This window comes from Puma concolor, chromosome D2 (assembly GCF_028749965.1).
Source record: "Puma concolor isolate L17-30 chromosome D2, mPumCon1.1.hap2, whole genome shotgun sequence".
Lineage (NCBI taxonomy): Eukaryota > Metazoa > Chordata > Mammalia > Carnivora > Felidae > Puma > Puma concolor.
In genome coordinates this window covers 38,980,723-38,996,777 of record NC_141677.1, presented here as the reverse complement: position 1 = coordinate 38,996,777, position 16,055 = coordinate 38,980,723, and the positions used below count along the sequence as shown (strand labels likewise).

At 44.7% G+C, this 16,055-nt stretch overlaps 1 protein-coding gene across 2 annotated transcripts in view; it reads left to right on the top strand.

Annotated features, from left to right (window-relative positions):
- POLR3A (RNA polymerase III subunit A) overlaps positions 1-16,055 on the top strand; it is a 51,841-nt gene that overhangs the window by 27,079 nt on the left and 8,707 nt on the right. The window contains exons 16-22 of one of the 2 annotated variants that reach the window (XM_086680104.1): positions 1,750-1,922; positions 5,494-5,605; positions 7,314-7,432; positions 8,555-8,692; positions 10,744-10,914; positions 11,848-11,961; positions 13,227-13,262. In XM_086680104.1, the coding sequence (XP_086536230.1) occupies positions 1,750-1,922; positions 5,494-5,605; positions 7,314-7,432; positions 8,555-8,692; positions 10,744-10,914; positions 11,848-11,961; positions 13,227-13,262 (863 nt within the window). The remainder of the gene's footprint in view (positions 1-1,749; positions 1,923-5,493; positions 5,606-7,313; positions 7,433-8,554; positions 8,693-10,743; positions 10,915-11,847; positions 11,962-13,226; positions 13,263-16,055) is intronic. The other variant, XM_086680105.1, reaches the window with a different exon arrangement.

Genomic DNA, 16,055 nt, shown 5'->3' with positions numbered 1-16,055 from the left:
TCGGGGCACCTGGGTGGCTCAGTTGGTTATGCATCCAACTCTTGGTTTTGGTTCAGGTTATGATCTTACAGTTCATGAGTTCCCCCTGGGCTCTGTGCTGACATTGCAGAGCCTGCTTGGGATTCTTCTCTCCTCCCCTCAGTTGCTCTCTGCCCCTCCCCCATTCATGTTCTCGCTCTCAAAAATAAAGTTAAAAAAAAATTTAAGTGAATTCCTCTATTGATTTTTTTTTTTTATTTTAACTGTCATTTATTTCACTTCCAACTATATTTTCCATGTTTCTTATTTGCAGGTAGATTTTGATTTTTGGGTTTGTTTTTTTGTTTGAAGACTTCCTGTTCTTGATCTCCAGATACCTCTTCTCTATCATAGAGACAATGTTTTTCATAGATTTATCTGAAAATTCTCCCTGAATTTTCTCTTTAGTCTCGTTTTTCTGTGCATTTGTTGTCTTTAGTCTTTCATGTTGAAGACTTTCCTCAGAGGTCTGGTGGTCCCAGGGGCGCCTGGTTGGCTCAGTTGGTTAAGCGTCAGACTTTGGCTCAGGTCATGATCTCACATTTTGTCAGTTCGAGCCCTGCGTCGGACTCTGTGCTGATAGCTCGGAGCTTGGAGCCTGCTTCAGATTTTGTCTCCTTCTCTCTGCTCCTCCCCCACTTGTGGTCTGTCTGTCTGTCTCTCTCTCTGTCTCTCTCAAAAACAAATAAACGTTAAGTTTTTTTTTTTAATCTGGTGGTCCCTGGCTATCCATTCATATTTTGGGGAGCGAGACACCAAACACCGATTGGAAATGGATGGAGCCTGTTGGTTGATGGACTTCTCAGTCCCTTGATTGAGCTGCAAGGCAACGTTTTCATTGAGGAACTACCAAATAGCCCTGTCAGTAATACTTTTCTCTAGGGAGGCTTGGTTTCTCCAGGGACATATCTTCCGCTCTCAGTCTCCCACCCAAAGTTGAGACCTGCTTCTCAGGATTCTGGGATGTGGCCAGGGAAAGGGACTAAGGAATCACAGTCATGGTATATACAGACCTCATGCCCTGCTTTACAGTCCTCCCTCTCTGTTTGCACTTAGGATCCCTCAGTCTAGAGCTCTCTAATTCCGTATACTGGGACATAAACTCTCATCTTCCACAGGAAAATACTGGTTTTCCATCAGGTTTCCTTATCTCCAACACATACGTTGTCTCCAGCATCTGCAGAAGCTGGCAGTATAGTTTCTGAGCATTTCCAGACTCATGGGTCCTCATTTCCACAGCCACTCTTAGGTGTCCCTTCCCCACCCTGCTAAGCCAGGTGCCTCTCATCCACCCATTTTCTACATATGTTAGCGTTGGGATTATTGACCACGTGTAGTTCCCTCAAAGGTGGGGTTTTTCTGTGTTTGGGGAGGATTTCTGAAGAAGGAAGGGGGTGTGGGCAGAAAGGTATCTGAGATGATGTCTTAGAACAAGAAGTCAGATGGCTCGCTTTCCGTTGCTGACTTTGTCCAGCTGCTCTTTGGTATTTAATATTGGCCTGCTGTATATCATAGTTAGTTGGGGACAGTACTTGCTCCCCACTGGGTTGTAACGTCTCTGACAGGATTCAGTGAGTCTTGGTCATTTTGATGGAACTCTCTACAGACTGATACATTTTTATTTAATTGGGTCATGATATATTCTCTCAAGGTATAAACTGGTTTGTATATAGTGGGTTGACTAACATCCATGGCACTCTCTTTCTGCTCTACCTGCCGACTATTCTGCAGCAAACCGTGGATTCTCCATCGGGATTGGTGACGTCACACCTGGTCAAGGGTTGCTAAAGGCCAAGTATGAGTTGCTGAATGCTGGCTATAAAAAATGTGATGAATACATTGAAGCCCTAAACACAGGAAAGCTGCAGCAGCAGCCTGGTTGCACCGCTGAGGAGACTCTAGAGGTGAGTCTGCTCCTCGGGTGGGTTAGCCACTTCATGCCCACAGGGCTGTGCTGCAAGCCTGAAGAGAAGGTAGCAGAAGGGAGGGGGAAGTAAAGGCCGTGCCTTTAGCCCCAGGTCAGCCCTGTGCGGCGTGTGTGTTCTCGTTTAACAAGGGGAGGGCCTTCAATCGGATCCTTTACATCCCTAGCAGCTTTCACGTTCTAGGTGGTGAAAACAGGGCCATCTGTTCACTTGACCACATGGGGCTGCTCTTGTTCCAGCGTCACACTTAGGCCCCTTCTGTAACTGGTACTCACATGCTTGTGCCCTTTCTATTTCTAGCATCTGTGGAGTAGAGACTGGCAACCACAGCTCTTTAAACGGATGGTCTTTGAAGGAGCACCTAGCTGGTTCAGTCGGTAGAGCGTGCAGCTCTTGATCTCAGGGTTGTAGGTTTGAGCCCCATATTGGATATAGAGATTACTTAAAAATCAAATCTTTAAAAAAATAAAACTCAATGGATGGTCTTCAAAAGAGACTGGGGCACAGAAGAGGGAAAATTCATATCACATGCCTATCTGCTTCCCCTGTCACATTAGAAACTAGGTTAGCTGAGAACGTGCCGAGCAAGGGTCAGAATCAGAATGAGGACCAGCCTCTGGGAGCTCTGCATTCTCTCAGGCAGCCTGGGTCGGCAGTCTGACTGCACCAGGATTTCACCTGGCTTTCTTCTGTCTCCCCTGCAGCCCATGGCTCAGAGCTTTAACTCACCTAAGTGTGGAAAAATGGATAAGCAATAAGAAATTTTCTGATGACATGAATTTTTTGTGAAATAGGAAGAAAGCAGAGTTGTAGGCACCATTCACCATTAGCTCATTCTTAATCTCACTGAGTCTTTTAATTTATTTTTTTACTTTTTAAATCCCAGTTAGCTAGCATATAGTGTAGTAATGATTTCAGTCATAGAATTTAGTGATTCATCACTTACATGAAAACCCAGTGCTCATCCCAACAAGTACCCTCCTTAATGTTCATCACCCATTTAGCCCATCCCCCCACCCAATACCCCACCAGCAACCCTCAGTTTGTTCTCTGTATTTAAGTCTCTTATAGTTTGTCTCCCTCGCTCTACTTATCTTATTTTTGCTTCCCTTCGCCTATGTTTATCTGTTTTGTTTCTTAAATTCCAAATGAGTGACATCATACAATTTTTATCTTTCTGACTTATTTCACTTAGCATAATACACTCGAGTTCCATCCACATTGTCGCAAATGGCAAAGATTTCATTCTTTTTGATTGCCAAGTAATTTTCCATCGTGTATGTGTATGTGTGTGTGTACATACACACACATACATATACACCACATCTTTATCCAGTCATCAGTCGATGGACGTTTGGGCTTTCCATACTTTGACTATTGTCAGTAGTGCTGCAATAAACATTGGGGTGCATGTGCCCCTTCGAATCAGCATTTTTGTATCCTTTGGATAAATACTTAGTAGTGCATTTGCTGGATTGTGGGTAGTTCTATTTTTAATTTTTTAGGAACCTCCATACTGTTTTCCAGAGTGGCTGCACCAGTTTGCATTCCCATCAACAGTGCAAAAGCAGTTCCCCTTTCTCTGCATCCTCGCTAACATCTGTTGTTTCCCGAGTTGTTAATTTTAGCCATTCTGATAGGTGTGAGGTGGTATCTCATTGTGGTTTTGATTTGTATTTTCTTGATGATGAGTGATGTTGAGCTTCTTTTCATGTGTCTATTAGCTATCTGGATGTCTTCTTTGGAAAAGTGTCTATTCATTTCTTTTGCCCATTTCTTCACTGGATTATTTGTTTTTTGGTATTGAATTTGATAAGTTCTTTATAGATTTTGGATACTAACCCTTTATCTGGTATGCCATTTGGAAATAATCTTCTCCCATTCCTTCAGTTGCCTTCAGTTGCCCATTCCTTCAGTTTTGCTGATTGTTTCCTTCACTGTGCAGAAGATTTTTATCTTGATGAGGTCCCGGTAGTTCATTTTTGCTTTTGTTTACCTTGCCTTTATCAAGTAAGAAGTTGCTGTGGCTGAGGTCTTTTGCCTGTTTTCTCCTCTAGGATTTTGATGGCTTCTTGTCTTATTTTTAGGTCTTTCATCCATTTTGAGTTTGTGTTTGTGTATGGTAAGAAAGTGGTCTGCGTTCATTCTTCTGCATGTTGCTGTCCAGTGTTCCCAACACTATTTGTTGAAGAGATTGTCTTTATTCCATTGGATATTCTTTCCTGCTTTGTCGAAGATTAGTTGGCCATACATTTGTGGGTCCACTTCTGGGTTGTCTGTTCTGTTCCATTGATCTATGTGTCTGTTTTTGTGCCAGTACCATATGATTACAGCTTTGTAATATAGTCTGAAGTCCAGAATTGTGATGCCCCCAGCTTTGGTTTTCTTTTTCAACATTACTTTTACTATTCGGGGTCTTTTCTGGTTCCATACAAATTTTAGAATTGTTTGTTCTAGCTCTGTGAAGAATGCTGGTGTTATTTTGATAGGAACTGCATTGAACATGTGGATTGCTTTGGATAGTATTGACAGTTTAACAATATTTGTTCTTCTGATCCATGAGCATGGAATGTTTTTCCAAAAAGGAAAATTGTCAGAATTGTCTTCTTCAATTTCTTTCATAAGTTTCCTATAGTTTTCAACGTATAGATCTTTCACTTCTTTGGTTAGGTTTATCCCTAGGTATTTTATGGGTTTTGGTGCAATTGCAATGAGAGCAAGTCCTCTTTCTGCTGCTTCATTATTGGTGTATAGAAATGCAACCAATTTCTGTAAATTGATTTTATATCCTGCGACTTTGCTGAATTCATGTTATCAGTTCTAGCAGTTTTTTGATTAATCTCTCTGAGTCTTGAGAGAGAGAGAGAGAAATGGATGTTCTTCACTGGCATTTACCTAGGAATTTACTTGAGGCTCCAGCAGCATTTGTTTTTAGTGGAACCATGACTCGTAACTGATTTAGCACCCTCTCTGTGAGCTGAGAAAGGACACCTTGTGGGTGAGCTCATGGACTAGAATATTCCTGTAGAGTCACCTCATCACATGCTTAACTTGTGGGAATTCACATGTGTGTTTGGAAAGTAAAAATAAGAGGTAAATTTTAGAATTAGCATAAACAGTTTTCCATTACTACATACTACACGGTAGCTTCTGTTCCTAAGTGTATTTGGGCCTACGTGTGCATGTACAGTTGATATGTATACAGACATATTGTAGAGGATGCTATACACATGCTATATACTTTGTGCCTTAGGGGCCATTTAAAGGATTTTTCAAGACTTTGTTACTAATCATTTTTACCTTAAACACTGATTTGGAACCTTTCCGTCCTCATGGAAGGTTAGGGTCTTTATAGATAAGGCATATTGATCTTCAAAAGCTCGAAATCCTTTCTCTATTGGAAATCTGACATCTGGCTTAAATTTTGTCAGATTTCATTAAATGTCAGGTTGAAAAAAAAATAAATAAAATAAAATAATAAAATAAAATAAAGTCAGGTTGAATGTTGGTAATCAGCAGAGTCCTCATGCACCTCGCTTTTTCCCTCCAGGCTCTGATCCTGAAGGAGCTGTCTGTGATCCGCGACCACGCGGGCAGTGCCTGCCTCCGGGAACTGGATAAGAGCAATAGCCCACTCACTATGGCTCTGTGTGGCTCCAAAGGTGTGCGCTCCTCCACCAACTGCCCTCATTGCATTCTCTGTATGGGTTGACAGGTTTTCTCCCAGAAAATGCAGGAGTAATTTCAGACCGTTCATTTATAAGGGTATGCCTTGGGGCACCTGGGTGGTCTGTTGGTTAAGCATCCGACTCTTGGTTTCAGCTGAAGTCATGATCCTTGAGGTTTGTAAGTCAGAGCCCCGTGTCTGGCTCCATGCTCTTAGCACAGAGTCTGCCTGGGATTCTCTCTTTCCTCTCTCTACCCCTACCCCACTCATGTCCTCTGTCTCTCTCGAAAAATAAATATATGTATATTTAATATATAAATATGTACATATTAAAAAATATATAAAGGCATATATTTTTTTATTAAAAATTTTTTTTAATGTATATTTATTTTTGAGAGAGAGGAGACACAAAATCTGAAGCAGGCTCCAGGCTCTGAGCTGTCAGCACAGAGCCCGACATGGGACTCGAACCCATGAGCCGTGAGATAATGACCTGAGCTGAAGTTGGACGCTCAATCAACTGAGCCACTCAGGTGCCCCAGGGCATATCTTTTTAAATCCTATGTATTGAAAGAGACTTAATTATTTACATCTTAGACATTTAACTCCTATTTTTTTTTAATTTTTTTAAATTATTTTTTTTAACGCTTATTATTGAGGGACAGACACAGAGTGTGAGCAGGGAAGGGGTAGAGAGAGGGGGAGACACAGAATCCAAAGTAGGCTCAAGGCTCTGAGCTGTTAGCACAGAGCCCGACGCAGGGCTCAAACTCACAAACTGCGAGATCATGACGTGAGCCGAAGTCGGTCACCCAACCAACTGAGCCACCCAGGCGCCCCCCTATTTTTTTTTTAATTTTTTTAACGTTTACTTAATTTTTGAGAGACAGAGACAGAGCATTAGCAGGGGAGGGGCAGAGAGAGAGGGAGACACAGAATCCAAAGTAGGCTCCAGGCTCTGAGCCCACGTCGTGCTCTGTGCTAACAGCTCAGAGCCTGGAGCCTGCTTCAGATTCTGTGTCTCCCTCTGTCTCTGATCCTCCCCCATTCATGCTCTGTCTCTCTCTGTCTCAAAAATAAATAGATGTTAAAAAAATAAAAATTAAAAAAATAATAAAAAATTAAAAAAGCTTTCTAAATTAATGTATTTAGTGATATGGTAAATGCTTTAATTTCATAGTTGTCTAGGACCTAAAGCGTTAAGTTTCACGGTACTGCATTCAGATTCAAAACCTCCATGCTTCTATTTCTGTAAATTTTTTTGGCAGAATAAAGTCCAACTTTGCTGCTTCCCTCCCGCCCCCTGCAGTGTTCACCTTCCTGCTCCTGGTGAGCATGCCCCCCACTTTCCCATTCCTGTGTCTTTGCTTCCCACTTTTCCACTTTCTTTGGAATTTCTCCCCTCATCCCTTCTTATATCCACATTGTACTGTCCTCCAGAAGTTCAGCCTGGTGGCAGACTCTTCCCTGCAAGTCTTTGCTCCAGCCCCAAAGTGCTTACACTCCCTGCTGAGCCCTGCAGCTCTCCCTCCGCTTTTGTTCTGTTGCTGAGGGCTCCACCCTGTATTATTCTCGTTCTGGCTCTTACTGTCCCTAGACTGTGAGCCTGCGCTGTCATATTCCTGTTTTATCCCACGGATCTTCTTGTGCTTAATTAACGTGGTTCGGTAAACAAATGTTACATTCCTGACCTGTTTCCCCAGGTTCTTTCATTAACATATCACAGATGATTGCCTGTGTAGGACAGCAAGCCATCAGTGGCTCTCGAGTGCCAGATGGCTTTGAAAACAGGTCCTTGCCTCACTTTGAAAAACACTCAAAGGTAAGTAGTAGTGGTTAAGACAGAACTTTGGAGGGCAACCGTGGGGAGTGCGGAAGAGTATTGGGAGCCCTGTGCTGCCAGCGCTCCCAGAGGGGGCGTGTGTGGGTGGGCTCCTCTGGGGCCTTCCCTCTCCAACCCCTACAGAGTCGTGTGGGAGCCTTGTTAGATTTGCTGCTACCAAACTTGATCAATGCCCTCTTGTTTTCTCTCCAAGAGGGAGGATTTCAAGGTCCTTTCCAATAATCAAAATCTATAGATACCTCATGTCTGATCAATGTGTGATTATGGGAACACTGACATCAAAGTATGGGGATTTTAAAATAGTGATAATATGAACCACACTAAAACGACCAGGAAAGTCCAGATTTTCCTCTCGACTTCTCAAACTCGGTTTTTAAATGACCTCTGGGTTTCAGTGGTGCTGGTGGTTTGGGCACTGGTATAAGCAGAAATAGACAAATCTGTGCTAGGCTCTTCTGGGACTCAGGACAGACAACTTTTAAATCTAGGTGAGGAACTTAGAGTAGGTTTGGTCACTCAGCTTCTGGATTTGGAATCAGCTCTTATTCCCATTAAAGCACAGATACTGCAGCTGCTCTTATCCTATGGGACTGTGGGGTTTTTGTCCAGCCACCCCCCCCCCCCCCCCGGGGAGACAGGACTGCTGTACTGGGAATGTGTAGGTATTTTCTGTATCATACAGTCTGAGGAACATTTTAGGGACTCTGTCCAAGATCAGAATTCACTAGAAGTCAGAGAGCCAAGTGGTCACTGGAATGGTGCCCATCTGTGCATGTCAGGCTCAGAATTCTAAGGGAGCCTGACACATTTAAAGGGGAGGCTGGGGGCATTCAAACTGCTTGGTCCACTTGCCTGCCACTGGCACCAGCACCAGCACCTGCCCTGCCTGGGAGCTCACCCTCCTTGTCTCTGGGAAGGATGGTTTATGCCAAGTTCTTTCTCCTTTCAGAAAGGGCGTGTAAAGTCTGCCCCTTCATAAGCGTGCATTGGCCAGGTATTTATAGTCTAAAGGTGGGGCATTTTGTGATTTGAATGAGGTTTGAAGTTGTGGACCTTGAAGGTTTTTTGTCTGGCTTTTCTTTTTTCCCCACCTCTCTTTAGCTCCCAGCTGCCAAAGGCTTTGTGGCTAATAGCTTTTATTCCGGTTTGACACCGACCGAGTTTTTCTTCCACACAATGGCTGGCCGGGAAGGTCTAGTCGACACAGCCGTAAAGACTGCTGAAACGGGATACATGCAGGTAATTTGAAGAAATGTAGGCCATTAGCGGCAGAGCAGGACAGGGTTCCGAGGATTTTGACTGCTGAGTGGTTACATATTTTGTACATGAACTGTCACATATCGAGTCTTAGTATTTAAAAAGAATAATTGGGAAATGCGGGAGCCCTGGAAATAAACAGCATAAAAAGGTAATATGTTCACTTCATCCCTTATGCCTTAAGTGATTCAGACCAGGCCAGGGCCACACTCACCAAAGCTGTACTGAGAACGTGGACTGGAAGTGTATCCGGGGACACGTTACTGAGCCTCACTGGGCCTCTGTTTCCTAATCCATGAAGATGTGGATGACAGTACCTACGTCCCAGTGATTGAGAGGACTCTGCTTCTCACTTGGCAACTTTTTTTTTTTTTCAACATTTTTATTTATGTTTGGGACAGAGAGAGACAGAGCATGAACGGGGGAGGGGCAGAGAGAGAGGGAGACCCAGAATCGGAAACAGGCTCCAGGCTCTGAGCCATCAGCCCAGAGCCCGACGCGGGGCTCGAACTCACGGACCGCGAGATCGTGACCTGGCTGAAGTCGGACGCTTAACCGACTGCGCCACCCAGGCGCCCCACACTTGGCAGCTATTTATGTAGCCTCTTGTTTTTTAATTTTAACTGACTCCAAGAACTTACTCCGGTGCCTGCAGGAGGTCTTGGACACTTGGAGGGATGGCTCTCCATCATATGTGCAGCTCCAGGACAGTAGGCTCAGGGTGACAGGATGAAACTAGAGGGCTTCCTGTTCCCATGCTTCTCAGACCGCCATAAAAATATCCCTAATGGCAGACAAGTAAGAACACATCCCGACTTCATTCTTCCTTATATAAGACCACAAGCAGAGGATTTCATTTCATTCCCTGATTATCATTTTCTCCTCTGTCTTCCATGACCTGTGTTTGCTTTTATATTTTTTCAATGTTCCTGTCTCCTTATAACATCAGATAAAGTCAAATCTCCCAGTTGCTAGGCTGTGAACTTGCTGTGGCTTTGAGTCCCCTTTGTCCCCACTGTGGATCCCAGTTTAAGAAGCACAGCCCTTTGCAGGCTGGGAAAGCAGAACTGATCAACCAGAGGTGTGAATAAGACAGGCAGAGCAAACAAGGTTGATGAAGGTGAGAGCAGACTGGAGTCCATAGAAATAGCTATTTCCATAAATATGTGTGTGTCCTCATCAGTACTTCCCCTTTTCATCACGTTTTGATGGGAAATTGCCCTTCAGTTTTGGAGTGTGCTGCTTTTGTCAAAAACCCAACAGACTGTGAAATGCTTTTACCACTCTTGCCAGAATGTCTTTTGACTGTATTTTTTGACTTTACCTTTTTGAAGTAGAGAGTATGACTTTCCCAGAGCAGTGTGTTAACTTAGAACAAATTAGTTCTGGCACGAGGGATTTTTGTTTTGAGGTTGCCTGGAGGAAGATTTCTTTTCTCTTTAATTCACTGCACCACCATCACACTGCTGGCTGGAGCATTCTACTGGTGGAAGGTTCTCCCTAAGCAGATGTGAGAAATGGCTGCTGCCTGCTGGTTCAGACACAATGCCATCCCTGTTCTCTTTTCTTCCCCCTGGGTCCCAGAAGGGGGTATGCACCTGAGATCCTCTGTAATTCATATTGAAGTCCACCCACAGGGGTCCTGGATTCAGCTGTGTTTAGAAATGTAAAGCTGTTGCATTAATTTATACCTTAGGGAGAAAGAGAGGGAAGGGGCAAAAGGGCCTAGGAAAACAGTGTTTACAGAATCCTTTGGGGGTGATGGGCCTTAAATTACATGTATTCAAAAACACACTAAAGCACTCGAGGTTGGGCATATTCTGAATCCCACTGCACAGGCTTACGGGTCACTTCTGGGCTTGCTGTTCCAAAGGTCCAGGGGACTCTTTTTTAAGGGATTTCTAATAAAATATTTTAAATGATGAAAGTGCTGGTAACCTTGAAAGTTAGCATTGCAGATCTCATCCCCTGCACACGTGACTGGCCTTCTCAAAGCAGCTGAGCGTTTGTTTCCTCTCCTCCTCTTCCTTCAGAGAAGGCTTGTCAAGTCCCTTGAAGATCTTTGCTCACAATACGATCTGACAGTCCGAAGCTCTACGGGTGATATTATCCAGTTCATTTACGGGGGAGATGGCTTGGATCCTGCAGCTATGGAGGGAAAAGATGAACCTTTAGAGTTCAAAAGGGTTCTGGACAACATCAAAGTAAGATTTAGCATTATATCTGGGGTTAGAGTGTTTCCAAGGACGTGTGTTTACAATGGAGGCATCCTTTGGAGTATCACACACAGTTAATACTCGAGTTGTATCTATCCAGCCACCGGTAGTATTTTTCGTCTTGTGTTACCCTGCATAATTTCCCCAAATTTGAAGGAAAAATATTTTTTCAATTTCAAAGTCTAGTACTGGTAGTAATCCAATGCCAACAGAAGAGGGCTTTGGTTTCTATCTAGTGAAGCATGTTACCAGCCAGTGTTAAAAGTCGTGGGTGTTGAGAAGCAAGCTTTAAGCTTTTACTAAAGCACATGCTTTAACTAGGGGTATATTTTAAAAAACCTTTTTGAAAGGTAGTTTGACAATACTAATCTGAATTTATATGTGGGTGTCTTTTGACCCAGGAATTCCACTTATAGGAATTTGCCCAACAGAAATGACTTAAATGTACCAAGAATGTTTTTCTAGCACCTTTTGCCCATATATTAGGGTAATATGCAGCCTTTAAAACTTTGGGGGACTCCCGTGAGCTTTGGGGTAGGGGAGTAGTTTCACTCCTGAAATGTTTGGGGTTTTTTTATATTTTTTTGTTGATTTTTTTTTTATTTTTTATTTTTTTATTTTTTTAAAAAAACAGCGATACATAATTTCAATGCAAATCTGGGATGGGGTGAAGGTTGAGAAGTAATGGAACGGTACCCACTGAATCACTCACACTCACTCTTTATGTGAGATGGAGTGGGTTTATCCTGTCTTCAGAATATAAAATATGCTTTGAAAGAAAAAAAAATCATAGATTGGTGAGAAAAAATCATGCTCACTCTGAGAAAAGTCATTTTGTCTCTTGTAAATTCTTTCATTTAATCCTGCCCCCACCCTCAGTCACCCCCATACACATCACACTATTTCCTTTTGATACTTGAGGCAGTCTTCCCGTGTCAGAGCGAGCCTGCGCTGAGTAAAAACGAGCTGGTCCTGACCACGGAGTCAATCATGAAGAAGACGGAGTTCCTCTGCTGCCAGGACAGCTTCCTGCAGGTGAGCTCTCTACTGGTGGGAGCACCCAGCTTGGTCATCAGCAAGAGATTGTTGCCCGGTGCCAGCAGATGGTTTTTATAAGCAAGGGGTGGGGGCCGTGGGGTGGAGTGTGTTAAAAGTGTTTTCTTTGTTAAAAATTTCAGGAATGGCCCAGGCAAACTCTCAGCAGCCGACATGAAGAATTCGTGTCATGTCCTTCTTAGTGTCTGTCTCTCACGCAGGTGTCACCCTGCTAGAAGAAAAATACTTCCTTTAGAGAACTATTGTTTTTTGTTGTTGTTGTTTTTTAACCTTGTCCCCCTGTCAACCCCTTTACCTGCTGTCTCATCTTGCAGACCAGCTCTTCCCACAGTCATTGCGAATCCTGGTAACTTAAGACTTCATTTTTTTTTTTTTAATTTTTATGTTTATTTATTTTTGAGAGATAGACAGAGCATGAGCAGGGGAGGGGCAGAGAGAGAGGGAGACATAGAATCCGAATAGGCTCCAGGCTCTGAGCTGTCAGCACTGAGCCCGACTTGGGGTTCGAACTCACAAACCGTGAGATCATGACCTGAGCTGAAGTCAGAAGCTTAACCAACTGAGCTACCCAAGACTTCCATTTTTAAGTAATCTCTACACCCAACGCAAGGCTTGAACCCACACCCTGGATGTCAAGAGTCTCACGCTGTACTGCCTTAACCAGCCAGACACACCTGGTGGTGGTGGTATAAATTGCTCTTCCTGTTACCATAGTGTGGATCAGTAGTTCATGGAGTCAGCCAGCCTCCTTTTTCCAGAGAGCTGTTACCTTGATAACCTCTTAGGGCTTTGTTAGTTTATTGTTTTTTTGTTTTTTTTAATTTCACTGACCTGCTGGAGCAGCTCCTTCCTGTTTATTATCACGGTTATGATCAAAAGCAGAGGGATACAGAAGCCAGTAAATGGTTGCCTTTGTGTGCCAATGGGTGATTCAGATGCAGCACAAAATTGGCAGGAATCTATCCCTTTCAGTATATCAAAAATGACAACAGTCATGTGAAACTGAAAGAGTATTCTAGTCAAGTATGCCCTTGATTCTTTCTTTTCCTATGTTGAGGTGTGAAAGGCAAAAAAGAGACTTCCAGATTTCAGTAAGTTTAAATCCAGAGTATGGTTGGGCTGGGTGCCTTTGTGATTTTTCCCAAATTTTCATTTTTTTTTTTTTAACAAATTAGAATTGTGATTTGGTGTTTATGCATGATTATATTATATTCACCTATTTACTATTCTGTTTATCCTCAAAGACCTTAACTGAGACAGGCTATGAGAAGTACAACGAGGTAACGTGCTGAGCATGCTGGGAGTGCTGAGCTTAAGGGGTGAACTTGGCAGCAGTCCGGCTGTTTGCCCGCCCCGGCGAGCTTCCGCCTCACTCCCGGCACAATCGGCTTCCCTGCTCATCACTCTGGCTCCCTTCTTGCCTTTTGCAGGGTTTTACGGGTGCCTCCCTGACCAGGAGTGTGTGCGTTTTCAGTGAGCACTCCTAGCCCTCAATATGTCACACGCCCTGCAGATCCCGGGGACACCCAGATGACTGTGTCCTTGCCCTCTGCGGGCTGACGGTCTAATGAGCTCAGGTCCAAAATCCACTGGCCGGAACCCGATTTATCTGAGGCCACGGAGGCCACTCCTGAGTGGCACGGAGCCCTGGCCGCCCCAGAGGCTGCTGCCGGTGCCCACAGTTGTGCTGCGGAGGGTGTGAAGACGTAACTGCCGCTTAACCGTGTGATTAATTGCCTGCCAGTTGCCGTGTTGTGAGTTCTCTTTTAGTATGCATGGGTTCATTCAGTTGAGTTCTTAGTAGCTTATTTCAGTTTTCATTTCTACAAAATGAGCCTTTTTTTTTTTTTAAACCTAACTTTCAGAATATCTGCCCTAACTTTTGTGTAAGGAAAGTCATTCCTTTCAGCAAAGCCGCTGGAAGCAATGTCCATTTGGGTGGTAGCTGAAAGACTCCTCTCCAGTGCCTAAGCTGAGCAATGGTTGTAGGTGTGTGTTCTTTTACTCCTTCTGCGCGCAGAGTTCCTCACAGGTGAAAATCCACGGGTCTGCTCAGCCTTGGGCTCTCCTCCGGTTTCGCTGTGCCGGCAGGTGGGGCAGCCTTTAACAGCTGGCGCGAGATGACCACACCTGGACCGAGAGGGCTTTCAGGAGCTCTCCCTGAGGGCACACAAGCACAGCTAGACGAGTAGGCTGGGGGAGGAAATCACCAATGTGAGAGAGACTCTTCACGCTGAATGGCAAAGCAGGAAGACGAGGCCGTAGCACCTACTCGTGCCTTTGCACGCTCCTGCCGTCGAGCAGAGCCATGCCAGGAGAGACGGTTCCAGTGCCCTCTCCGGTCTGGTTCCCTGCTCTGGTTTGCAGGAGCTGACTGTCTAAAGTGTAGTGTCAAACTCCCAGTTAGTGAGTAAATCTGGAGAGCTTGTTAAAGAGTTACTTAAAATTTTTTTAAGTTCTTATAAATTGATAAAAGTCCTTTCTGAGTAGAATGACAATGGGGCACAGTACCCCTCGTGTATTGCACGCTTGGTCGAGGAGAAGGAAGAGAGTTGGCGCACAGGAGCACTCGTTGTGAGGAAGCTGCATTCGTGAACGGGGGGGCAGCCAGAGGGCAGTGGATCTCTGGTAGCCCCTTGGTTAGCTGGGCTCCCAGTGGGCAGAGGTGGCACTGCAGAAACCGCTGGCCCAAGACCAGTCTTCAGAGAAAGCATCTGACTTCAGGGACAGGCCTGTTGCCTTGGCCAAGCCCATGACCCCCCAGAGCCCCTCAGGGCCCTCCACTCTAGCCTGTTAGGGTTAATGTCATACCACCTCACGGGGAGGTCTCAACCCCTGGGCAGCTGCTGACCGAGAAGGGCCCATGAGCCATGGACTGTGTGGATATAACCTAAGGCTATTTAAACATAACAACAGTAAGTGTTAGGGGGTTTTTGCTTTCAGAAAAGATAGTAAGAAATCGCCAGGTGGTCTGTGGGAAGCTAAAGAGATTAATTTTTGCAAGGTTATGATAAAACTGGGCTCTAGTAAGTGTTAAGCTCTCTGTGGGTGCCCATAGGATTTTATCTTTGCAGAAGTAGGCTTCTGGTTCCATCTGCTTTAAAATACTTGTTTCAGACAAAACATTAGACATTTTCAGCTATGTGATACAGACTGAGTAGACTTTGGGTAGGACATACTGGTCTCTCCTTAGGGTCCCTCAGCCTGCCTTATAATCAAGAAACAAGACTTCTTGAAGCTTTGCGGCCACCGCAATATGCAATCCACCCTCGGGCTGTCCATGTGTGTGGGTCTGTCCTCTGCCAGCCACACAGAGCAGCTGGGTGCCTGCACTGACATTCAAGAGTGACATTTAAGCTCACTGCCACCGTTAACTTGTCCACGATCAGTGAGGGAAATTACATTTCTAGGAGGGCTGCTGAGGGAAGTGCAGTCCGTCTACTCTCCCATATTCTCAAAAACGCCCCTGGATCAAACTAAAGCAGCTAATCACCAGCCCCCATGCCTGCATCACAGCCGCCTCTAAAGGATGGCTGCTGCATGGCGTGTGCCATCAACTCACCTGGGACCTGCCCTAAGAGTCAGCACTTGACGTGTGAGCGCCTGGGAGCCGGACTTTGATGGGTGTAGCTCACTAAAGCTCACCACCCCTCTGTAAGTCCTCCTTGAGTGCTGGCCAGTCCTGCTTCCAGGAGTGACTACAGGGTGGATTTATTTCAGAGATACACCATAAATTGCAGAACAGATGGGTCTTCCCCTTTGAACGGTTGCCAGAAAAGTTAGGCCTGTGGCCGATAGCCCTGCCCTGTGCCTCCTCCACATGATGTCCTTGTCGCCTTCTTCCTTGTTCCATGTAGATCTCATCCAGGGCTTTGAGTACTATTCTGAAATACAGAGGGGACAACAAATACACAGATGTTTCATTTCCAACTTTGCTTTCCAGGAATTCTTACAAAGTCCTAATTGTTGGGAAGGGAAAGTGACCCCGGGTGGGGGAGATGCAGAGGTGAGGGTCAGAGAGAGAAAGAGAGGCAGGGATTTGGGAGTGTTTCCTTTGAAATGAAGGCAGGCTG